Here is a 25976-nt window from a genome sequence, read left to right as displayed (position 1 = left end):
AGTCAGATGCCACCCGCAGAAGGTTGATTTTCTTTTTTTGGTGGTTTGGGTTCTGTAGTTTCCGCATTGGCGTGTTGCTCTTTCAAGACTTCTGAAAGCATGCTCCGCTCCACACCCCATCCCGATCAGATTTTGGAAGGCACTTGAGATTCTTAAAACTTGGGTCGAGTGCTGTAGCTATCTTTCGAAATCTCACATTGGTATCTTCTTTGCATTTTGTCAAATCTGCAGTGAAAGTGTTCTTAAAATGAACCACATGTGCTGGGTCATCATCCAAGACTGCTATAACATGAAATATATGGCAGAATGTGGGTAAAACAGAGCAGGGGACATACAATCCTCCCCCAAGGAGTTCAGTCATAAATTTAATTATTTTATTTTTTTTAATGAGCGTCATCAGCATGGAAGCGTGTCCTCTGAAATGGTGGCCGAAGCACAAAGGGGCAAACGAATGTTCAGCATATCTGTCATGTAAATACCTTGCAATGCTGGATAGAAAAGTAGGAGTGTTGCCAGCAGCTCGAGGGAAGTGATTATTGCCCTCTATTTGGCACTGGTAAGGCCACATCTGGAGTCTTGCATCCAGTTTTGGGGCCCCCAAAACTGAAAGGATGTGGACGAATTGGAGAGAGTCCAGCGGAGGGCAACGAAAATTATCAGGGGCCTGGGGCACATGACTTATGAGGCGAGGCTGAGGGAGCTGGGCTTATTTAGTCTGCAGAAGAGAAGAGTGAGGGCAGATTTGATAGCAGCCTTCAACTACCTGAAGGGGAGTTCCAAAGAGGATGGAGCTCGGCTGTTCTCAGTGGCGCTAGATGACAGAACAAGGAGTAATGGCCTCAAGTTGCAGTGGGAGAGGTCTAGGTTGGAAATTAGGAAAAACTATTTCACTGGGAGGGTGGTAAAGCACTGGAATGGGCTACCTAGGGAAGTGGTGGTATCTCCATCCTTAGAGGTTTTTAAGGCCCAGCTTGCCAAAGCCCTGGCTGGGATGATTGAGTTGGGGTTGGTTCAGCTTTGAGCATGGGGTTGGACTAGATGACCTCCTGAGGTCTCTTACAACCCTAATCGTCTATGATTCTAAGAAGAGGGCAGCAAATGTAAACAAACTTGTTTGTCTGAGCAATTGGCTGAACAAGAAGGAGGACTGAGTGGACTTGTAGGCACAAAGTTTTACATTGTTCTGTTTTTGGACACTTTTTGATTTCACTTACAACACAGAATACAATCTATATGAAAATGAAGAAAAACATCCAAAATATTTAATACAGTTCAATTGGTATTCTATGGTTTAACAGTGCGATTAAAACTGCGATTAATCACGATTAGTTTTTTTGAGTTAATCCTGTGAGTGAACTGTGATTAATGGACAGCCCTAATTATTATTATTTATTATTATTGTTATTTATTGTCAACCTCACCAATAGTTCATCTGATGCCCCTGGCTATGTTTCTTTGTATCTTTATGTAGGAAAAATAGGCATAAGTCCTAAGCAATACTTAAACTCGTGTCTTTATTTGGTTCTGCTTGGACAGAGTCCCCTGGCTTTTCCTCCCGCACCCTAAACTCATCCCCAGACACACATACACAATCAGGATATTGTCCAAAAACTCACTCCTTTCCTGTGGTTTGCCCTTATTTTTAGACTTCTGAGGCAGGACTGTACTTGTAGAATAGGGGTTTTCTCAGCTGGACTTCCTTTCTCTGTTTTTCTAGCTCACTCTTCCTTAGAGAATCTCTCAGGCTTTTGTAGCCCTGAGCTGGAGCTGAAGAAACCTCATCTGGTCTGGTTGCCAGGGTGAGTCAGCAAATAGCCCTGCCCATCCCCACAGTGCTACAGTCTGACCCCTGCTCACAATGATGTGAACTGCAGCCCAAGAACAGTTAACCATTCATTACTTCACCTTATCAGGGTAAGAAATGTAGGCAGAGAATTATCACAGCGGGTTATCATAATGACTTAGCCGACAGGTTACTAAGTAGGGAGATGTTGCAGACCCCACTGAGGATAGTAATACCAGGTAATCAGTAATGCTGCAAGATCCTGGGGGTGACAGTGGGCAGCAAATTAAAGATGAGATGTAATGTGAGATGGCAGAAAGTGTCTCTGTGTATTTCAGATGTCGCTGAAAGAGCACTAACAACCAGGACCAAGAGAAATAATGCAGTGAAGGAGAACCAGTAAGAATATCAACTGACCTGTGTCAAGCTCCTTACCTAGATATGAATGACTGGGAAGATAATGGTGGGAGGTATATGAGTTTTCCTATGCAACTGAGTCCAGTGCTCTGCGGAGTGTGACTAGCGATGTCACTCTTCCATTTTCTCTGGTAACTACAGGGCTTTCTATAGCTGCTCCATGGTACAGTCACCAGAGCCTCAATCTCCAGAAGTGACTAGAACTTTCTGAAAATCAGGCCCCTTTAAGGCATCTCAGGTTGGGCACCCAAAATCACTAGTTATTTCTGAAAATTTGGATCCCATGGTCCTTCTATGAACATCTGCTTCAATAAAATATGGGGCTTGCTTAAAGTGGAGAGCCTTATTGTGCTAGGGAATGAAAAATAGCCATAGTGTCTTGCTAGCTGGACGCTGTATTATTTTTACTGAGTCCAATATACGCGCCTCAGCACCAGAAAGTCCTGATGCCCTTTGACCCCCTAATAAGGACTTGTGTTTGTTACAGTATTCTTATTTTTGTCTGCACTGAACACCATTTTCTTTTTTGTCTTTGTGCCTTTGTATTTGAATATTTACTTCTCTGGGATCATACATTTCAATAGTCATCTCTATTTGCTACCCACAAAAAATAAACGATAAAGATAGAAGACTACTGCAGTATACGTGATCACTTCTTCAGAACAACATGCAAAGCCTTTTGGCCTTTATGCATAGAACATTAGAGTAATGGAAAAAGAAGATAAGGCCGCTGTTAATGCCCTACTTTTATTTTCCTAGCCTATCTCTAGTAATTTTTGTGGAGGGTTACTCCCAAGTACTCCCTTCAAATAGGCGCCTGTTTTCCTGTTTTGGCAATTGCTTTCAGGTATTCTATGAAAACAGAACTACTGAGGGAGTAAATAAAAAGGGTTGGAGTGTGTGGGCGAGGCGTTGGAGGAGAGATCTGGTGTTAATTCTGTCATGCTTTGTTCCTTTTTTGAGATGAAAAGAATTGCAGTTTACCTAAAAATGATTGTTGCTTTGCAATTTTTAAATGTCTAATGCTCGTTTAAAAGAAAATGCGTTCTCTTTGTTCTTGTGTTCTCTTTGGCTGTGACTGCAAATTATATCATTAAACCCAGCGTGGGCTAGCAGTGTGACCTTCAGACTGGGAGTTGGTTCTGCCGCCAACTTTGCTGTGTGACCTTGAGCAAGTCACTTAACCTCTCTGTGGATAGGACCCTACAGTGCTAGAGTGGACCAAGGCCTGTGGCTTTTCCCCATCTGTAAAATGAGGTTTCACTTCATAAGAGATGCTGTGAGACATTAGTGGTAGGGTTGAAAGTGCTTTTAGGTGTGCAGCTGAGGTGCTACATAAACACAATATATTCTCCTATTGTTATTTCCAAATGTATTACTGTTAGGATAATTCTCTTTGGAGTTATTCTTCAGATAAACCACATCCCTGGTGTCACATCCCTTTGTTTTCGTATTTTGAAACTAGCTTTGCAAAACCCGGAAAAAACGTTTGTTCTCCCTTTTCTTCGAAGGGTGTATTCTTTGAAGGCTTTTTATCCCCTGGGCTTCCTGTAACAGGACAGGGAAAAGTGACATTTGTTAATCAGCGCTGCAGCTGGCTATAAGAGGAGGGGAGCCTCTCGTGAGCCCTTTCACAGAGAGGGAACCTGCCACCATTAAATCAAGATCTCTGTTGTATAAACATTCCATCGTAAAGATCCTTAAAATGGTGTCTCAGGGGCTTTGGTGGACAGTTTTTTTTTTGTTTTTTTTTTTTTGAAGAAATTCAATCACAAAAATAAATAAAAAATCAAAGAATAAAATAACCCTTTTTCTCTGCATGGAGTTTTTTGGGGGGGGGGGTTCAAGGGGCGTGCCCCATTTTGAAAGAGAGGTACAGGAAGGATGTGTGTGTCAGATGATGATGTGCAGCTAATCCCACAGGCTTTATCCAGCCTGATTGCTGACTTCCTGGCTTGAAACACATCTGGAAATTGGCATCAAATTCTAAGTAGAAATCACTGAAGAAACGGCAACAGAAAATCCCACTTTGCTACTGAACAAGGTAGACACAATGGTGAATAAAGCAGGAGACTGCTAATGTGATCTTTATTTATTAAAATACATGTGGTTGCTTTACCCAGGTTTTTCCAATTATAGCACATTGAATCGGCGTGACATCACTTTTGACCATAGGCCAGTCTATTCAACAGTCTGGCGAAGAAATTTATTAACTGGTTACCTGCCAATTATATGGAGTAGGAACTGAAGTATAGATGTGTTTTAAAAAGTGATAACATTGTTAAGATTCTTGTTTAGATACTGACAGGAAGGCTAAACAGGTCTGTATAGTCTCTAAGTATTTAAAGAGACATTTTTTAAAAAAAATTGATCTATAACTTTTTTGGGAGGCTGGGGTTATCACACTTGGACCCTCCCACTCCTATGTAGGTTTGGAGCCTGTGTCTGTCTGTCTGCTCATTTTCCAGTCTCCAATGTACACCCACTGCTCTGATTGTATTAAGCAACACTCAGTGTTTTGTGTGATGGTGTCTGTAGGGTGACACACAGACAGAAATTTATTACAACAAGCTGCCCTTTATGGACCCAATCCTGTGAGCATTCAAGCACCTCCTGCAAGGTGCTGTGTGCCATCATTTCCCACTGATGACGTTCATCAATTTTGAGTGCAGAAGGGATCTTTTGTCATTATCGAATCTGTCTGAGAGGTGAAGGGACATGCCCAGGGTCACACAGCAGGTCAGTGGCAGGGCTGGGAATAGAATTTAAGATTTCTGATTCTGACTCCAGTGCTTTATCTGCTGGACTGTGCTGCTTTTGAGGTCCTCAGTGGGATCAGGGATCAGTGCTGTTGGTGAGTGACTTTCTTTTGACTTGGATTTCTCCCTTTAAAAATACCAAAAGGCCATGTTTAGGAGTAGCTACTCAGAGATGGGTGAAGTCCAGACCACATGGAAGTCCCTAGGGGTCTTGCCACTGACATCTGTGTGGCCAGGATTTCACCTACAATATCTGTTTAGGCAAACTAAGGTGAGAGAAATGAAATAAAAACCCCCAAACATCTGTGCAAAAGACCGTTATTAGTAATTAAATATTGATATTACAGTAGAACCCAGACGCCAAGTGAGCTGCCCGCTATCTGTTCGTTCTATTATCACACTTAGCTATCAGCTCCTGCCTTCGCTCTGCCAGTGGTGCCAATCTTGATGGGCCACCTGTCCCCTGGTCCTCAAAAACCTCAGCACTTTCTCCAGTGCCCTCTCCCAAGTCTGGAGAAAGTTCTCCATTGAAGTTGCTAACGGAGCCATCATATTCTCCATTTAAACCCTCACGTAAAACCTGCTTTTGCCAGCCTTCATAGATTTTTGAGGCCAGAGGGGACCATCAGATCATCTGCTTGGACACAAGCCATAGAATTTCTTCCAGTCAGGCCTGTAGTGAGCCCCAAACCTGTGTTTGGCTAAAGCATGTCTTTCAGCAAGACATCCGGTCTTGATCTGAAGACTTCAAGAGGTGGAGAATCCACCACTTCCTATGGAAGTGTTTTCCAATGCTTCATCGTCCTCACTGTTTAAAATATACATATATATGCCTGTAAATCACTCCTCCCTGGCTTTGGTTAGACAAGTAGCAAGCTGTGATTTCTGCTCTTCTCCTCAGCTCTGCTTTCTTGTAACCTCATCCTTCAAATCCGTTCACCTGATTTGTCTGTTTCATCTATCTGTTGTGTCCTGCCTGACATGTATGTTGGGAGCTCCCTGGGCAGGGACAGTCTTCCTTGTTGTTTGTACAGTGCCTTGCACAATGGGGCCCTGATCCTTGATTGGGCGTTGTGGGTCCTACCATACTCCAAATAGATGGTGATAACAATGGGAGGTGGACAGAGGCTACAAGCAAGTATATACAGTTGTTGCAGTGATTTATATACATGTACACATTTGATTTTTTTAAAACTACATGTAATCAAACTAAATATCTACTTTTTCCAGCTGCCCCTCCATCTGGCTGTCAGGGTCTGACTGACTTCTCATGGGCTTGTGGCAGGCTTGTGTTTTGAGGAAGGAGAGGGTAATGGCCTAATGGATTAGTTCATGCAGGGAATTCCATGCATAGGGGCAGCAGGGAAGGGAGCACAGCCCATGTCTCATCACTAATCCTCTTGATTATCCAGGGCATGTCTTCACTGCAGAGTTAATCTGGACTCTTACTCAGGTTTTAGCCCAAAGCCCACTACTGTCTGCACACAAAAACCTGTGGCCTGTGTTTGGAGGTTCTTTAAGCCCAGGCTAGCTAACCCAGCTGAGCGTTGGGGGTAGTGTTTGGCTCCGTTTTAACTGGAGCTAGAACCCACCCACTTTGCGATGAGGATGCAGCCTAAATCGCTCAGGTGCTGGTAGCCCTCCAGTGACTTCCCACAGGCCAGAAAAATTCTCCCACAAGTTACTGGGAAAGAATCCTAGAGAATCTCAGCACAAAGAACCATGGGTTATGCTCTCAGATACACATGGACGAGCGCAGAAACAGTGGGGACACAGTAACACGGGTATAGCATTGCATTGCGGGGGGGACACCAGGGCCAGGCTAATGGGTATCCTCTGGAGTTTATACATTGAACAGAGAGGGCGATAATTTGGATGCCTGCATGAGTGTGTCCTCTCATAGTCGGACGTATCCCTGATTAATGGCACCTTTGTTTGCAACTTCTAATGTCTGAAGGTTCATGTGAACAAAGCTGTGAGTGGAACAGTGTCCTGAGGAGAGGTTTGTTGGGTCTGGGCTCAATCATGAGCCAGTCGGTGTGCCCTTTCTGTGGGAACGGGGACACAGAAGGCACGCCTATACTTCTGAGCAGGGGCTACCTGCTTTCAGCTCACAGCACAGCGGGGGCAGCTGGTGGGTAGTGGATAAGCAGGGAGTGGGCAGAATCTTGACTTCATGCCCTCCAATGCATGTCTGAGCCAGTACATCTGGGAACTAAGTTATGCCAGGACAAAGGGCTGACACAAGTTACGTCCCTGGTGGGAGAAGATAACAAGGGACCAAATTATGAGACTCTGAGTCCCTGCTGCAGTCTTGTGGCAGCACCACTATGCACTCACTGTTCTTTGCTTAGGGGAAGAGGGAAGGACTCCTACCGTGTGTTTGTATACAGTGCCTGCCGCAATGCAGCCCTGCGCTTGGGCTGGTGCTCTACGTTCCACTGTGACACAAATGATTAATAACAGTGCTAGCAGAGGTGAGTTTGTGGCTGGCTCCCAGGAGTGGCTGTTGGTGATGGTACCAAGCTTTTTTCCTGGTGTTCTTTGTGCTGCTACCTAGTTAATTTTGACAGGAACTTCTGTCGTCGCCCTATTGCACATAGAGGTGGGACTTGCACTTCCACTCAGACACCTCAGTTAGAGCCTTAGAAGGAGCCAAGAGCATTGAATCAGCTAACAATAGCTGTCGTACGAAGAGGATATTTAAATTTAGAAAAACAGGAATTTGCTTTGCTTTCTTTATTCTTTCTCTCTGCTTTTGGCCATGGGATGGGAGTTGGTGGATAAAGTGGGCGGGGAAAAATATGCCTGTAAGTTCCATTCACTGTTCTCTGCCTGTGACCTCTTTCATCCCAGTTATCAAGTTGCACTTCTTTTTCCCCTTAAGTCCTGTTTTTCATTTTAATCCGTCTTTATCCTCTTCGCTCATTTAATGCTTTCCCAGGTGGGCAGTCCAACCATTGGGTTTGCAGAAATTGCATCTCTGTCCATATTCTTCTCTCTGTTGGTTTTTTTGGGTCTGTTTTTCCAATTTCTCTGAGTGCTCCATTTTTCACGTTCTTTTACTTCCTACTGGATTGAATCCAATGGAGCTACACACATAAGTACAGACTGCAGGATCAACCAAACTAGGCCCTGATTCAGCAATTTATTTCATATGGGCAGAACCCCATTGAAATCAGTGGGGCTCTGCATGGCCCTGCAAATACACACCAAGTAACAGAATCAAGGCCCTAAACTTTAAAAAGCGTCCATGTATTTCTGGGGGAAAAAACCAGTATCTGGTGATTTTCCCTTCCTTCATAAATATATAGCATGTACTACATGTGTGACCTTGGCCTTGTCACTTCGCCCCTCTCTCTCTCTCCCTTCCCCATCTCTGAACTGGGGATGGTAATGCTTTACCTGCCTTATAAAGTGCTGTGGGGCCAATGGATGGAAAGCCCTATGTTAACCAGTCTTTGTATGGAGATGCTAACGATAGCTAGTCACCATGGAAATAACATTGGCAGCATTTGCCAATTCAACTTAGAACTTCCTTGTCTCTGTCAGCACTACTTGTGCTATAGTGTTGGATATAATTTTGCCTTGTGCTTTTTTGATAAATCCTGCTAGAGTTTCCCTTTCCCCCCGTCTCTCTTTATAGCTGCAGTATATTTAGTACTAGAAGCCAAACAAGGTTAAGTAGTTCAAGGGAAATGTTTACTGTCCCATAATCTCTACTTTCCTCCTCTTCATTATGTTTAAATGGGGCAATTAAATAAAACCAAAATCACTTTGTCTTTTTTGTCTACTAATGATTGTTTTTAAATTAATGAGATCTTTTCTGTCGCATGATTCTATTCCTTCAGTGTTTCATCCTAGTGGTCACTCCACTGTTTTGTGGCCCAGCCCTCCCTAAGTACGTTAATTTATTTTCTTTATGAAAATAATTTCCAAATATTAAATTATTTCTCCAGCTGCCTCTCTTTTTTAATTTGATTTCCTGTCGTACCATCAGCAATGGATCGAAATCTGTGCATGGGGCATTTGGTTCCTATCTGCAATGTGGAAAATATAATATAATGATAATTATAACGAATAATAAATCCATACAGTTACTAAACCAATTACTAATTAGAGTAATAATTACAAATGACCAGTTAGAATACCAATTGAGCCAACCAAGTACTAATTACCAAACCAGTTAGAATACCAATTACCAGTTAGAATACAAAGTACCAATTATAGTACTATTTTACCAATTACAGTACCAATTTATAAAATATACACAAACAATATACAATACAATAAAAAAATAATAGTTTAAATGGCTCAACTATTCCAGTGTGAGGTCACAATATAATATAATGTCACGACATGACAAAAATGACATGATTATATTATAAACGATAATGTAATATAACCTAGAAGTTGAGTTAATAAAGTCAAAACATAATTTTTTGAGCTTATGTAAATGAAATGTCATTTTGATGTTTCCAAAATGAAATTTCAGAATTTTGTTCTGCAGGAAATTTCAGAATTTCAGTATTTGGTTCTGATTCAGAGCAATTTTTGTTGTTGAAATTTCAGATTTTCTCCTGGAGTGGAAATTCGAGGTTCCAACCACCTCTATTAACTACATCGACAGGGATGTTGTGAGGCTTGTTTCATTACAGTTCATGTAGTGCTCAGATAGCATGGTGAGGAGTATAGTATTTGATCTGCGTTTCTCTCTGCCTACATTCTAACCTCCTACCTTGTCTCTTTACTTCTCAAACCCCAGTGTTCTTCAAGAAGTCAACACAGGATGAGAACATACAGGTATCAGTAGGTTAGTGACCAGGGTTAGTATTTCAGTATAAGCTTCCACTACTCTCAAAGCATCTGCTTAGAGAAGGGCGCATAGAGATTAGAATTACCACAGAGCTCACCAGAGCTAATACATGCGTAAGGTGATAATATAGACTCTTGGCTTTCAAAACCGCGGAGCACCCTGCACCTTCCATTGACTTCCATTTGTTCAGTGGGAGAGGCAGAGAATGCAGCATTTTGAAAATCAGGTCCCTTATTTCGGAAATTGAATAGGAAATTTGGAGCCTAACTTTTTAATGTTTTTTTTTCTTTTTTAAGTCTTGGCTAGAACCTTTTCAGCAGAAGGTCTGAGTAGTGTAATCATTTATTGAAATGAAGACTGCTGATTGATATCTCAATAGGGAAACCCAAGAAGTAAACAAGCTGAGAGGGAAGATCTGATCCAGTATAAATGGCTTTAGGTGGCTGCAGTGAGTTCAGTGAATTTACTGGTGGAGTTTGATGGCTAAAGAATCTGAGTCCCACCTGTCCTAATCATCATGGTCTTCAAGAAAAACAAATGATGGGGACTTTGCCACAGCCAAGATGAACTTGCCAAACTCCCTGAGGTGCGCGGTGGTTGGTACAATGGGAGACAATCCTAATGCTTGGTTTTGTTACTCATACAAGAGACAGATATTCAATGATTCCCTGTTTTTACCCAAGGCTCGTGCTCACCCAGACAACCCCCGGAGGATACTTCTATCCTAGACATCCTTGTATGCTGAATTACTGAAACCCCTGGAGTGAACAAGTCCTCTGCTCCAGCCAGGTCTCAGTAATATACATCAGAACCACTGCACTGTCCAATATAAAGTCCCTTTTAAAGGTCTTACTACTGGACAGCAAATAGCAATGAGATTTTAACCTGCTTTTATTTTGACTAATGTTAAGTTATTTCTTCATCCAATAAACAGTTCTTCATACTGTAAATATTAATGTATTATCCTTGGAGGGAATATAATATGAAGAGGTAGAGTGACTTTGTGGTTACAGCAAGAGACCTGAGTTCCCTGCTCGGTAATTAATCCACCAGGTGAGCTTTGGTGAGTCACTCAACCTCTTATTAGCTCAGTTTCCCCATCTATTGAATGGTAATAATACCACCTACCTCAGAAGGGTGCTGTGGGTCTTATTTAAATGTTGATGAAGCATTTAGAGATCCTTTGGGGACATGCTGTAGAAATGCATGCAAAATCTAAAGTGTTACCATGTATTGAAACCTGCATTGAACTGCAAAGATGCAGCATTCTGTTTGTTTAAACTTTGCAAAGAGTGTTCTGTTTAGTCATCATAAAACATGCACAGTGAGTGTTTTCCCCTTAAAGCGCTGACGGTCTCTGCACTTGTTAACTTGTTCATTGTATACACAAATATTTGTATATTTATTGGGGGCTGACTCATCCTCCTGCTACAATTTCACTGGCTAATTTTCAATTAGAGCAATCCCAGTCTCCTGCATGTGCATAGTACAGCTTGACTGAAGTGTGACCTAAATACCACATTTTCCTCCTTGTTGACATTGGCAGTGGCCAGAACGACAGGTGCAGTAAATTTCCAACCTTTGGCAGCTTTCGGGAGAGGGTTAATTCTGGGATCCCTCACAGCCAATAGCTGACAGGAAGTTGTATTGTGTGTTGACTTTAAACAGGAGGTTTGGGAGATCAGTTCAGAATCAGAAAACAGTAACTTGGAAGGAACAAACAGTCAATGCTTCAGAAGGGTGGTGATTTCCTTTTGGGTAAACACGTCATTAATCTAAGGGAGCACATTCTTTTCCATCAAAAGATAAGGAGTCCAAATTGCCTTTCTCAGGGCTTGGTCTTTTTAGATTGTTTTAAGTGTGGCTTTTTCTGCTTCAGTTACAGACTTTATATAATCTTTCGTTTTGGGTTTGCCCTGCTTATTATGGGTGTAGGAAAACATCTCAGACCAGGATTCTTTCTTTCTTTCTTTCAAAACTATTCAGTGATTTTCCCCCCCCTCCAATTTTTTTTTTACAAGAAAAATGGTGATGCAGAGTTGTTTTATGGTTTTTTTTGGTTTTTTTGGATTGCATATAAGTGTGCTGTGTTTGAGCATGAAGTAAATTGTTTGTCCTACTTTATAACCCACCTGGAAACCCGGGTTTCTAATAAACACTGTCAGCTTCTTCTTTTATCATTAGTATACTTTGAATAGGAAAAAATAACAATCAGATCCTTTCTTTATTGTTTCTGATTTCATCTTGCAGCGTTCGAGATACCTATCCTAGAATGTCTTTCACGTTGGCCAGTGGGGTATTGTGAGGGCCCGTTACGAGACTCAGGCCTTAGCATGTGTAAAGGGAGACATCATTAGTGCATTCGACTCTGGAAGTCAATGGGGTTCTGTGTGGATGTGACAATCCGCTTGCAGCAGTGGGACCTAAAATTGCATTTCATCAGGATCTGCAGAGTATTCCCACATGTCCTCAACCATAATTAGTTTTAATAAGAACACAGACAAATTATGCTAAAATAACTACTTTAACGACTAGTGTGAGTTGAACTGAGATTTGCACTCTTGCCCTAATGCTATGACAGCTTTGAGATGTAGGCAGTTATTCGTGGGGCAACCAAGCTTCACGAGACTCTGTTTCACTTACGACCTAAAGCTAGGATTTGAATCCAGAACTCCAGAGATGAGTGGCAAATGGACTAACCCAATCCACCAGCTGGTTCACTGTAACACTGCGTGCTTAGCCTTTTGTGTAGTGTCTAGAATTGCAGTGCATGTGCTTGTATGAACTAATACTGCTATGTTCCATGCAGTGGTCTGATAGTGTGCATGAACTAACACTTCCAAACTTTCTTTGTATGTATGTTTATGAAGTTGTTTTGGGGTTAATGGACTGCAAAGCAGGAGCCTAAATTAGTGCTAGTAATGGGTTGACTCACAAAAGGTGTTAACGTATTGTTTTGGATAAAGCTTCTGGTAGTTCAGATCCAAATGTGTCCAGCGCTGTTTGGTTTGGAATCTCACATGTGCAGGCTTCTTAGTAAGATTTTTGGATCCATATTCAGTGGCTGGAGGCCTGGAATGCAGCGGCAAGTTGTATGCTGAACGTGGCAGGGCGCAAATCTGGTTGCACTGTTGGTTGGTTGCTACTGCACACTCTGGGGAGGGCGAAATGCACTATGAACCCTCTTTCAACTCTGCAGGTCCCATCATGGCATGGTCCAAGGGAAAGCAGTGGCAGGCAGCAGCTGGGAATTATGTTACCCTCACTCAGCTAGCATATGCCACACCTACTGCTGTCTGTGTGGAGGGGCTGCCAAGTTTTAGTGGATCTGGCCCCATCCTAGTAGTTTTAATCCACCAGTGCCTGTCAGAAAATATGATTTAAAGCAGAGTTTCTTGTATTTCTAGAGCAAATCAGGAAGTGCAGGGATGTCTGCTCAGCTCTGTTTGAAAAATGTTAAAACTTGTTTGAATCTCAGTTCCGGTTTGGCAAAGATTTTGTTTGTGCTTCATCCAATCTGGCTTACCTGGCAACTCATCTTTCCCTTTTGAATTGTTCTGTTTTACAACTCAGCAATAGCTGAACACATCTTCTCCTGTAACATTTGGGGGCTTGAGGGGGGGGGGGAAAGTCCGCTTGTGCTTATGCCTTCTATACCAAGTTTCGGGCCACAGTGAATTGTTACAATGAAGTTATCCCTGAATGTAGGATTAGTAGAAACTCTGACACTTAACTCTGTTCAGCTCTGCCTCTCTCTCTGCTCTTCTTTCTTCCAAAAAGAAAAGGAGTACTTGTGGCACCTTAGAGACTAACCAATTTATTAGAGCATAAGCTTTCGTGAGCTACAGCTCACTTCATCAGATGCATCTGATGAAGTGAGCTGTAGCTCACGAAAGCTTATGCTCTAATAAATTGGTTAGTCTCTAAGGTGCCACAAGTACTCCTTTTCTTTTTGCGAATACAGACTAACACGGCTGTTACTCTGAAACCTTCTTTCTTCCGACTCCCTCCCGCTTCCTGTCCTCCTCCCAATCCTCCCTCCTAAACTCTGTTTCTGTATTCGTCTCTCATCTTTGTTCCCTCATTCAGAGATCTCCCTCCATGTCCTGCCTGTAACAGGTTGGCAGCATTTGCTGAAACACCCCACACAGATATTTCACAGGTGTTGCTGGGAAAAGGGTTACATAGGTTCTCCTAACTTTCTGAGATAGGTGTTAGTCCACCTGGATATAAGGGAGGCTGAAGTGACTCCCTCATGAGAGAGGATCTAGGGTGCGGGCTAAGTAGTGACAAGGCGAGAGCCTGAGGAGCTGCCCACCCTGGGGAGGTTTAAGCTGGACTTTATCTTATTGTTAATTTCACTGTAAACAAAGCCCAATCATAGAAAGGTGTCTGTGTGTGGTGGTGGGGGTGGGGGGAGTATGGGTTGTCTTTGACTCTGCAGTGTGAAGACTTTGTTTTTTGGAGCAGGTTGGGAAAGGCACTTACAGTATCATTCATTTTCCTCCTTGGATCCCACACATCTTCACCACGGCCTTTTGATCACGATAACTCACTAGAGATCTATACCTTTTCAAGTGACCTTCACAGTTGGCTGACCTTTTACTGTTGTGTCTGATTTAGATTAGCAGGGACAGTGTCTTCCCCTGTGTTTGTGGATGTCAAAGGCAATTATAACTGAATAATAATCTTAACTAAAGTAGCGCGAATGGCACCTGCACTGGGTCATGCCTCAGTGAAGCTTGCGAAACTATCATAATAACCAGTGGATCTCATCTTGGCTATCATCTGCATAAGAACTAAATCCAGTTGTTTATGTAAATTGGAAGGCGGGGACAAAATGTTAGCAAGCAATTGTGCCATGATCTCCATTGTGATTTGTAGCATGAAACCCTACAAGCAAATGAATTACAGAAACCATTTACAGATCTTCAGGAATCCATTTGCATGCAAGTTGTTTTTCTTCTAAGGTTTAACCCTGGATGGGAGATCGTCCACTTGGATATTTGGAAACTAATCCCTAGCACTGTGTTAGAAAATCACTGTGAGTAACACTGGGCACAATTAAGAGAATAGTCTTGACTTTTTCTTGGTGGAGAAAAATGTTGCTCTTCTGTTATGGGCTATGGGTATAATTTTTTAGTGAGTTTACCGCTGGTATGAGCTGAATGAACGGAAGTCTTATGTGTATTCACCCCACAGGCGGTGGTGGTGCGAGCTTCTCCATACATACCTCAGCTGTGATGTAGAAGGGTCAGTACCAGGAAAGAGAGGGTAGTTGACTGTCCATACTCAAGTCAGTGTTTTGCCCCTCTGGTGAGGTTTTCAGTAGGATACTGTACTTGTATTGGCTTTATGCTTGGGATACTTGTCCTCTGGAAACTAGACCAGACCAAATTAATTTCATATAGCTCATCCAACATAGGAACAATCTCTGGGTACCACCAGCCTGACTGGGCTAGTACGGATGATTTTGTGGTGAAAGGACGTAACACCACAACTAGAGCTGGGTGAATTTTTTTTGGATGAATTGGGTTTTTTTCCCCTGAAAAATTCAGTTTTGGTCAACTAAAACTATTTGAAAATTTAATATGAATTTGCCTAATAGTTTTGACCACTTTTTTTGAGGGGGGAGGGCGGCCTTAGATACCATTTACATAATGCAGGGAGGAGCGTCCACCTTATAACTTTTAACCCAGTGGTTAGGGCACTCACCTAGGATGTGGGAGACCCGTGTTCAATCCCCCCCCCGCTTCTGATGAAGAGAAGAAATGTGAATGTGGTTCTTTTATGGTGTAGGAGAGAGTTCTAATCACTGGGCTATGTGATATTCTGGTATGGGTCTGACTCAGTCTCTCCTGTTGAAGCTCTTCCACTGTGAATAAAATACTTGAATAGTTAATGGACCAGAGAGTGTGAGTACAAGCAGACATGACTGTATAGCCTGATGGTTAGGCACTCACCAGGCAGATGAGACCCATATCCCTGTTCCAAAAAACATTTAATTATTTATACACAGTGCAGGAGACATTGAGAGAGACCCGCACCATAATATCCCATAGCCCAATGGCTAGGCACTCCCCAAAATGCTGTTTCATGAAGACTGAGGACTTTGCAGGTGTTTTGGCCATGGGGATGGAGAGGAACAGGGTCGACTTTGGTGAGGAAACAGACAGGATTTAGTGATTGAAGAAGGAGAGAAATAGAGAAGAGGAGATAATTACGCTAGCGTTGTACAGTTGTGCTGTGGCTCCCCTAACCCCACATCTTACCCTCCAGAATCCTGAAAATTCTAGGGTCAGCCCCAGGAAACATCGTGCAAGAAAAACCTTGCTGACTGTTTCAATGAGAAAAATCCAAGCCAGGTACCAAATTGTGGTATTTGGAATGGAAAAGTGGTGGTTTATTTTTTTTAAAATCTCACTTGTCTTCCAAGCCTTTAGTATCCACCTTTATGCGTAAAACTCTAACCACAAGTACAGTGTAGTAAGTGACGATCATTTGGGGGAATGTTCTTTAAAGTAGTTTTCACTTGTGCATGATTTAGTTCCATGCTCAATCCTGCCTCCCTGCCAGGGTTTGCTTAACTTTAAGCTTTTGAGTAGGCTTTTTGAATCTGCCAAAACTTGACTAATTTGTAATGAGCTCCAGGTTGCATGAAACTTGGCAGGGCAGATATCCTTTATGTAGTTGCATAATAGGCTGACCCCAAATAACCACTGCTTGCTGGCAGGGTCTCCAAATCAATCATTTTCCAAGTTCTTAAAGTGCTAGGCGGAAACCTCAGGCTCTGCACACGGCCAGCCCACTAAGGTGTGTCCTGTGTTCTCGAGCCCCACATCTCAAAGCTGACTTGAGTATTTTTCTCTTCTTCAAACTGAAAAAACTCAACTGTTAAAATTGGCCAAAGGTGAGGAGACACAAAGCTTCCAACATCAGCATTAAGATCTCAGTGAGGAAGCTTCTCTTCGCCTTCAGTGAGTGAAGCGTTAAGAGTTACGGATGCTTTCTGTTTCCTTTTGTAATATACCACACAACATGGGTGAGGGATCTGAGTACAGTGTGAGCTAAATCCTGTGGCTTCTCTGTTCTCCTAGGGATCCAACCAACCCCTTCTCTAGGCATGACTTTTTCTCAAAATCTTCTCACCAGGAGCCAGATTTCAGAGTAACAGCAGTGTTAGTCTTGAAGCTGAAAGCAAGTTAGCTCTCAGCCTTTATTTGGACTGTAGCTGACATCCTTTGGTTTGTATACAGTGTGTCTGTGATTGTGTCTGATACCATAATAGCAGTGGGTAAAATCGTTAACACCCCCTTCAAGATCCATGAGCGAGGGCACACAATGAACCACAAGGACATAAAATAAGACCCAGCGCCTTTCTCTCTTTCAGATTTGAGGGTGAGGATGATGCTAGTCAGGGATAAACTTCCTCAATAGGCATTTTGTATTCATCTGCCAAGGCACATGGAAGAACAAACAAATAGTACAATTGTTATACAGCACACCCACAGTGCACAAGATACTTCACAAAACAAATACAGGGGCCGGGTCTTGCAATCTAAGATTAGGTGTGTTGGAGCGAGTGACCGTAAATAATAAAAAGGGAGAAGACTGGATGCAACAAGGGGAAGAAGTACAAGGATCACTAACAGTTCTGTGCATTTATAAACAAAGTAGATGCAGGTGGCTGGCCTATTGCCAGTGCGGCTCCCAGTGGTCAAAGTTTGGGCTCCTCTTGCATAAAGCCAACCGACAGACCATGCCATTTACTTTTTAAGCAAGAATCCCTACAAAAAGAAATCCATCTCTTGTATTGTATTTTCATAGAAAGGAGGGTACCCAGCAAATGCTTTTGGTTGGGCTCCAGAGTACTTAATGCTCTTCTTTGACTACCTGCTTGGGATAGGAGAGACACTCTGCCCAAACTAATTGTTCAGTTGAAAAAACAATTTTCCATCAAACAGTTTTGACAGAATATTTTCGGCCAGCCTTACTGCAATCTTAACTTGGGCAAAACTTCCATTTAAGTCAACCTATTATGTACTTGAAAACCGTTATGTCTCCCCTCAGTCTTCTTATCTCCAGACTAAGGTTTAAGTATAGACATACCATGAGTCTCTTTGTGCCTGAGGCTTGGTCTACATTAGTAACTTTGGTCAGTATAACTACATTGCTCAGGATTGTGGAAAATCTGTGGGAAGCTGTCATAAAGCTAAAGGGAAGGGTAAACACCTTTAAATCCCTCCTGGCCAGAGGAAAAACCCTTTCACCTGTAAAGGGTTAAGAAGCGAAGACAACCTCACTGGCACCTGACCAAAATGACCAATGAGGAGACAAGATACTTTCAAAGCTGGGGGGGGGGAGGGGGACGGGGACAAAGGGTCTCTCTCTCTCTGTCTGTGTGTTGCCTTTGCCGGGACCAGAGCAAGAATGCAGGTCAGAACTCCTGTAAAGGGTTAATAAACAATCTAGTTAGATATGCGTTAGATTCTGTTTTGTTTAAATGGCTGATAAAATAAGTTGTGCTGAATGGAATGTATATTACTGTTTTTGTGTCTTTTTGTAACTTAAGGTTTTGCCTAGAGGGATTCTCTATGTTTTGAATCTGATTACCCTGTAAGGTATTTACCATCCTGATTTTACAGAGGTGATTCTTTTACTTTTTCTTCAATTAAAATTCTTCTTTTAAGAACCTGATTGCTTTTTCATTGTTCTTAAGTTCCAAGGGTTTGGGTCTGTGTTCACCTATGCAAATTGGTGAGGATTTTTATCAAGGCTTCCCCAGGAAAGAGGGTGTAGGGTTTGGGAGGATTTTTTTGGGAGGAAAGACATTTCCAAGCGGGCTCTTTCCCTGTTATATATTTGTTAGACGCTTGGTGGTGGCAGCAATAAAGTCCAGGGGCAAAAGGTAAAATAGTTTGTACCTTGGGGAAGTTTTAACCTAAGCTGCTAAAAAAAAGCTTAGGGGGGTTTTCATGCAGGTCCCCACATCTGTACCCTAGAGTTCAGAGTGGGGAAGGAACCTTGACAGAAGCAGTTATACCAACCTAACTCCTGGTATAGACAGTGCTATGTTGACGGGAGAAAAATTGTTGTCCTATCCTCAGAGGTTAAGGAGAAGAAGCAATGGACTTAAATTGCAGCAAGGGAGGTTTAGGTTGGACATTAGGAAAAGCTTCCTAACTGTCAAGGTAGTTAAGCACTGGAACAAATTGCCTACAGAGGTTGTGGAATCTCCGTCATTGAAGTTTTTAAGAACAGGTTAGACAAACGCCTGTCAGGAATGATCTAGTTATTACTTAGTCCTGCCACGAGTGCAGGGGATTGGACTAGTTGACCTTCGAGTCCTACACTTCTAAGATTCTGTGATTAAAAAAATATAGTAGCAAGACATTTCTTTGTGCTTTTTGTCAGTGAGTATCTGAGGATTCGGTAGGAGCTTTTGATTAGCCATATGAATTTTCTGTGATGGTTTCAAAGCCCTGTTGTTCTCTGTGGTTTTAGAAGTAAAATTTGTAGATGTTTTAAGCAGAGCTCTCTTTCATCAAAAGAGTCATTTACGTTCCCTTTGAGACAAAGGACAGCTGTGATAAAGTCTACACTCAGTCACCTTTTCTCTTCACGTGAAACACTGGTCATTGCACAGAACGCTCATTCCACTGGACTGTTAGTTCCTCATAAACACACGGAAAATTCTCATTGGTATAATAATATGCCATGGACAAACATTTTGTAGTTATTAAAGGAAATGTTTTGATTAATGAAATGGAAAACCAGTACAGTTCAAGTCTCCTGAAAGAAGTTCCTGCCACACTAGGACACCATATGAAAAACCAGGACTGTCCCAGTCAACTGAGACAATATGATCACTTTATCTATAGAGTCTGTTGTATGCATCATTTACTTCTTACCAAATTTCCATGATCCGAGCCATTTTTACTCTGACCATCCCATGACCTTTCCTTGAGCTGTCAGGCTCAAATATGTCTGGCAAATTCAGATGGTTTAATTTTCAGTATCCAAGTCTGTAGTGTGTGGGTGGGTGGTGGAGGGGGGAACACATTTCTTAGATACTTTGAGATTATTGTTTATACAGTGCTGATCTCTCACCAGTTGCCTTTTTCCATACTTCATAACACTTTTCCTTTTTTAAATCAAAATTCATGTGTGATCTGGAAAAACTTAGCATGAGGTGGGTGCGGGGAAGCATGAAATCTCCAGCAACAGCAGAAGGTACGCAGTTATTGGCATTTGTTTTTCATTATGATACATGTTTACACACCAGTTTAAACATCTGCTGAAGATCTGGGAAGGAGTTTTGTTGGTCATAGTGCACAGCCATGTGTTTAGCTATATTTTTGAAACCATAAGACGGCAACAGAATAACAATGTACGTGGGGATGATAAGAATAAAACTTGACGTGGGAGTCTCTGGCTATAATATAGGGTCTTATTGTTTTCAGTCTGTGTCTGAGTCTAACCTACAGGAGAGGACCGAATCTACAGTACATCAAGTTTATCTCAGCTGTGAGTTTATTGATAACATGTGCTAAAGATACATTGTATGTATTGATTGATGGAGCAACTCTCACAGTCAATGTTTGTGAATGCTGACTTAGGGCTTCTTTACATGGGGAAATTGACAGGCAGATCTATAGTGCTAAAATTATACTACAGTGGTATAACTCCCATGTGGACAAGATTCTGGAATAAAAGTGACTTTATTTCAGTATAATAACTCTGCTTTAGAAGTGGAGAGTTTTATACTGGCATAGCTATAGTGGGATCATTATACTGCTATAGTTCTGCCAGTCAGTTTCTCCATACAGACAAGCCCTTATTGGCAGTTATTGTGAGCCTTGTCCTCAGCTGGCTTAAATCCACACAGCTCCATGGATTTCAATAGTGCTGTGAAGATTTACACCAGTTGATGCTCTGACCATGCCTATTTTAGTTGTATTTAGCTATAGTTTCTCCAGAAATTTAAAATAGGACTGACCATATTTTCCTGAATTCATATTAGTTATTACAAATTTAGGGCTTAAGCCAATTGGTGTGGTCACATGTGTTTGGAAAATAGACCTTCCCCAATGGCGGGGGAGGGAGAGAGAGAGAGTATGTCTACACAGCAACTACTAGACACCCACAGCTGGCCCGTGCTAGCTGACCCCTGGGGGTCAGGCTGAGGGGCTGTTTCATTGCTATGTAGACAGCCTGAGCCCAGAAGGCTACACAGCCCTGCAGCTCGAGCCCCGTGAGCCCAAGTCAGCTAGCATGGGCCAGCCATGGGCTTTTCTTTGCTGTGTAGATACCCTGTGTGTGTGTGTGTGTGAGAGAGAGTGTAAATAAGGGTTTCCATCTATCAGATTCCAAATCCATTTTCTCACAGTTTACATTTAAACCCCTTGTGTTTGCAGAACATGGCTTTGTTGGATATTCGAAAGAACTTATGTTTAACAACACGCTACCAGATTACAGTACGGGGGAGTCTTTCTTCACCGTTTTTGGAGTGTTTTTCCCAGCCGCTACAGGTACTATACATTTTATTACCTGATGCTTTATTACCGGAACTGCATTATAGAGGCGAGCACACGTAAGCAATGTGAATTAGTCTTAGCACCGTTTCAGGGTAGCAACGCATGCAGCTCTCTTGGTTATCAGAGTTGGCCATGCCAGCCTGCCTCAGTGAGTGCATGGTGGATCAGTGATTCTGGGATGCCTCACATTCTGTACAGCCTCATTGCACTCTTTAATTTAATCTTCTTTTTCTTGGTGGTCAGAAATTCCGCATTGTTTTTAATCTATTGGTGCTGAGCTGTAATTGGTGTGACCTTCTAATTTTCATGCCTTTTCTCCCCTAATGGACACTGACTCTTGTCTTAACTCCTTGATACAGGGAGCTGGGATTTCTTTGACTGCAGTCCACTGTTATCTATGAAACCTGTCCTGACTGCCAGACTAGAGGGTTAGGCATTGGTTTAGGTCAGTGTTTTTAGGCCACAGTATTAACCTACCGTATCACATTTGATAGTGCTTACCTATAATGGTGATGAAAAAGATTTATTTCCTAAATTTTGGGTAATAATTCTTAAATGCTTCTCCTCAAGTAGATGGGCATTCCTATTTCATTTTAGATGGGGCAACTAATGCACAGGTAAGTTTTGCCTAAGATCACACAACAAATGCGTGGTAAAGTTGGGAACAAAACCCGTTTGTGCTGACTCCCAGCCCTTTACTCAATGCACTAGCCCACAGTTCTCCTCTCTCCCTAATTATAGATTTTGTTTTGCATTAGCCTCTCAGCATAGCTACTGAGAGACTCTCGCTAATGATTGCTGCTGTGGTGGCATATGTGAGGTGAAGGCTGGTGACGTGGTAGGTATAGTACCACTGCTTATCATTCCAGCTGACACATTTCTTAAAAGTAATTGTGGGTCTGGTTTTATTTCACTTTCCCTAAATTAACAAAAAGGCCATAAAAAATGAATCTGGCAATGCCAAGTGGGAATGAAATCACCATCAATTCGAGTTAGAATACCTCTTGTTGATGCTGTTTTTATGCTATAAAAAGTACCGATTGTAAGCAGTTTCCATAGTGATGAATCCTTGGATTATAGAATGAATTTTCAGAGGATTAGCTCTAAGCAACTAGCCGAAAGTCATTAGCAGAGTTGCTGCAATACAGGGAGACATATTATATGGTTTCATAAAACAGATGAAACAAATGAGTGTTCCAGTAGCATAAATACTTGTTTTGTTAGAAATCTACCTCATTTGCTTTGGAAGAGCAAGTGTTCCCGTTACTTCCCTTTTGTCCCAAAATATTCGTTCACCCAGTTGGATCACCAGGGCTACGTGAACTTACTGCAAAGACCGACTGAAGAATCTTTCAATGGCTTGTGTGGCCTTTTACAGAAAGGAATTGCTTCCCGTTTCCTTGAACACTCCTGTAGTTGTGTTCTGATTATGCTGATTATAAAGGGAGTATTTGTCAGAGCGGGGACAGAGGCGGTGGTGATGTGTCAGGCCTAGCAGACTGTCAGACCACATTCAGCACTCAGAAAGGCTTGGTCTCTGAGCGTCTCATTTCATGCATTTTGTTGAGTAGTGGGAATAGTTTCTCTTTTGTTCACTCTCTATGGAAGGACTGAAGCACTTTAAAGGCTTCTGAATCCTCTGTCGTTGTGTTGCCTGCACAACCTATGGGCTCGATCCTGCAATGTTGGGAGCTCCCTTTACTTCCTTTCACTTCCACAGTGGTTGAGTGTGCTCAGTACCTTAATGGAGACTGGGCCACTGTGAAAGTGCTTGAGTTATTTCTTATTTGCCTCTCACTGAACTCCCTTATTCTAAGTCCAAACAGGTTGGGCAGTGATTTGGCAGGCGGCTTCTCGCGTGTGCCCAATGAGAGTTTGTTTTCCTTTACTGCTATCTTGTCAGCGTGGCTAATGGCACCATGCGCTCCCTCCTGGGAGAATCGCTGTTCTGAGTCCAGCCTCAAGGTAGTGGTTGATGGTATTGTTTTTCCTTTCTCCCTTACCCGTGACTACTGGCTATGAGGAGGCTGCCATGTCATCCCCATGTCTGGAGTGCCGCTGCTCCTACCCAGCTGAATAGGGAAAAAAAGAGTGCGCTAAAACCTCAGAGTTACAAACACCAGAGTTACGAACTGACTGGTCGACCACACCCCTCATTTGGAACCGGAAGTACGCAATCAGGCAGCAGAGCCACCCCACAGGCCCCAAAAGCAAATACTGTACAGTACAGTACTGTGTTAAATGTCAACTACTAAAAAATAGAAAGGGAAAGTTTAACAAAAGATTTGACAAGGTAAGGAAACCATTTCTGTGCGTGGTTCATTTAAACAAAGATGGTTGAAAGCAGCATTTTTCTTCGACATGGTGAAGTTGCGAAGCTGTATTAAGGGTGGCAAAATACCTTGTTCACCTCAGCAGGCTCAGTCCTTTTTAGCCTTGGAGACTCCTCTCCTCAGTCAGCCCTTTGTGCTTGTTTTCGTTCCCTTCTGCAGTAGGGAGTGCAGCCTCCCTACTGGGAAGGTTTGGTGTCTTGCTGCAAACAGCCTACTGGCAGCTTCCCTGCTCCTCTCACTCCCTCACTCTCTCCCTCCTTCCACACAAGGGAGGGTTTAAAAAGGTCTCAAGTTGGAGTCAGCTGAACCTAACTGGTTCCCTAGCAACTCCTTTTCCAGCTGAACCTTATTGCCCCTTGGTTCTCTCTCTTCAGTGGATAGGGAGGGGCCTTTTAACCCCCTGGGACTAATTACTACCGCCCTCCCCGTAGCTGTTTGTGCTAGGTTTACCACATATGGCCTCCCCCCCACCCCCGCTCAACACTGCGGGGTTGGGCTACTTGGGTCGGCAAACAGTGCGCTCTCGACAGGCCATCCGCATTGCCATGTTGGATTCCAGACCTATGTTGTACTCTGAAGTGGAAGAGTTGAAGTGACAGGAACCATCTCGTCACTCTGGCATTTTTGTCTTTATTTTGGTGCATCCACTGCAGAGGGGCATGGTCCGTGACAAGGGTAAACCTCCGTCCCACTAGATAGTAGCGGAGGCTTTCTACGGCCCATTTTACTGCCAGGCATTCTTTTTTGACAACGTCGTATTTCTGTTCCCTAGGCAGGAACTTCCTACTGAGGAAGAGGATGGGGTGTTCGTCATCCCCGACCATTTGTGAAAGTACCGCCCTCAACCCTCCATCAGAGGCGTCGGTTTGTAGGATAAACTCCTTCCCCCAGTCTGGGGCCACGAGTATGGGGTCAGTGCAGAGGGCCGTCCGTAGATCTGAAAAAGCCTCTTCAGCCGCGGTCGTCCATCTTACTATGTCTGGGCCCCAAGCTTTTGTCAGGTCCGTTAATGGGCATGCCCTGGTGGCAAAGTGGGGAATGGACCGTCTAGAGTACCCCACTAGTCCCAGGAATGCTCTGATCTGTTTTTTTCGGAGTGGTCGGAGCCACTTCTGTATAGCTTCTAACTTGTTGAGTTGGGGCCTCCCCACACCCCATCCCACTATACACCCAAGATATTTGGCTTCAGCTAATCCGAGCGAACACTTGGAGGGGTTTGCCGTCAGCCCCGCCTTCCTCAGGGTATCCAGCACTGCCTCCACCTTCTCCAAGTGTGTCCCCCAGATGCGGCTATATATGATAACGTCGTCGAGGTAGGCTACCGCGTACTTGCCATGTGGTCGCAACAGTTTGTCCATGAGCCTTTGGAAAGTAGCGGGCACCCCATGCAACCCAAGGGGGAGGAAGGTGTACTGATATAGTCTCTCTGGAGTAGCAAAGGCCGTCTTCTCTTTGTTAGCCTTGGCCAGGGTGATCTGCCAACAGCCCTTGGTCAGGTCAAGGGTAGACATAAACCGTGCTTTTCCCAATCTGTTAATTAGCTCATCTGTCCGGGGTATAGGGTACGCATCAAAGTGGGACACCTCATTCAGCTTTCGGAAGTCGTTGCAGAACCTCACGCTGCCATCCGGCTTAGGCACTAAAACCACTGGGCTTGACCATTGGCTATGAGATTCTTCAGTGACTCCTAAGGCCAGCATTTTCCTGACCTCTGTCCTGATCTCCTCTCCTTTGGCCTCCAGGATCCAGTATGGTTTGACGTTCACCTTCACTCCAGGCTCTGTGAGGATGCGATGGTGAACCTCAGTAGTCCTGCCTGGCTTTTCTGAGAACACATCCTGGTTGTGTTTAATCAGGCTGATCACTTCAGATCGTTGCTCCGGAGTCAACTCCGGGGATAGTCCCACTTGGTCGGGCTGGTCGCTTTTAGGGGATGGTGCCCCTAGCGCAACCACATTCTCTATCCTGCCATGGCTTCAGCAGGTTTATATGGTAGATCTGCTCCAGCTTCCGGCGACCTGGCTTTTGGACCTTATAGTTGACTTCTCCTATGGCTTCTATTATCTCATATGGCCCCTGTCACCTGGCCAGGAGCTTGCTCTCTGCTGTGGGTATGAGCACTAATACCCGGTCTCCCACCTGGAACTTCCGGGTCATTGCTTGGCGATTGTAGTATGTCCGTTGGGCCCGTTAGGCCTTCTCCAGGTGTTCGCGCACAAGCGGGTGACTTGAGCTATCCTGTCTTTCATTTGCAACACATGTTCAATGACATTTCTCCCGAGGTTCGGCTGTTCTTCCCAGCCCTCTTTGGCCATGTCCAATATGCCCCTG

At 43.3% G+C, this 25976-nt stretch overlaps 1 protein-coding gene across 2 annotated transcripts in view; it reads left to right on the top strand.

The window, feature by feature from the left end:
- Positions 1-25976, top strand: part of SLC12A8 (solute carrier family 12 member 8) — a 93356-nt gene that overhangs the window by 26050 nt on the left and 41330 nt on the right. For both annotated transcript variants that reach the window (XM_084643051.1, XM_084643052.1), the window contains exon 6: positions 21193-21306. In XM_084643051.1, coding sequence (XP_084499177.1) covers positions 21193-21306 — 114 coding nt within the window. The remainder of the gene's footprint in view (positions 1-21192; positions 21307-25976) is intronic.

Source organism: Lepidochelys olivacea (genome assembly GCF_965140295.1).
Source record: "Lepidochelys olivacea isolate rLepOli2 genome assembly, chromosome: 11".
Taxonomy (NCBI): Eukaryota; Metazoa; Chordata; order Testudines; family Cheloniidae; genus Lepidochelys; species Lepidochelys olivacea.
This window is presented reverse-complemented; position numbering and strand designations above follow the sequence as displayed.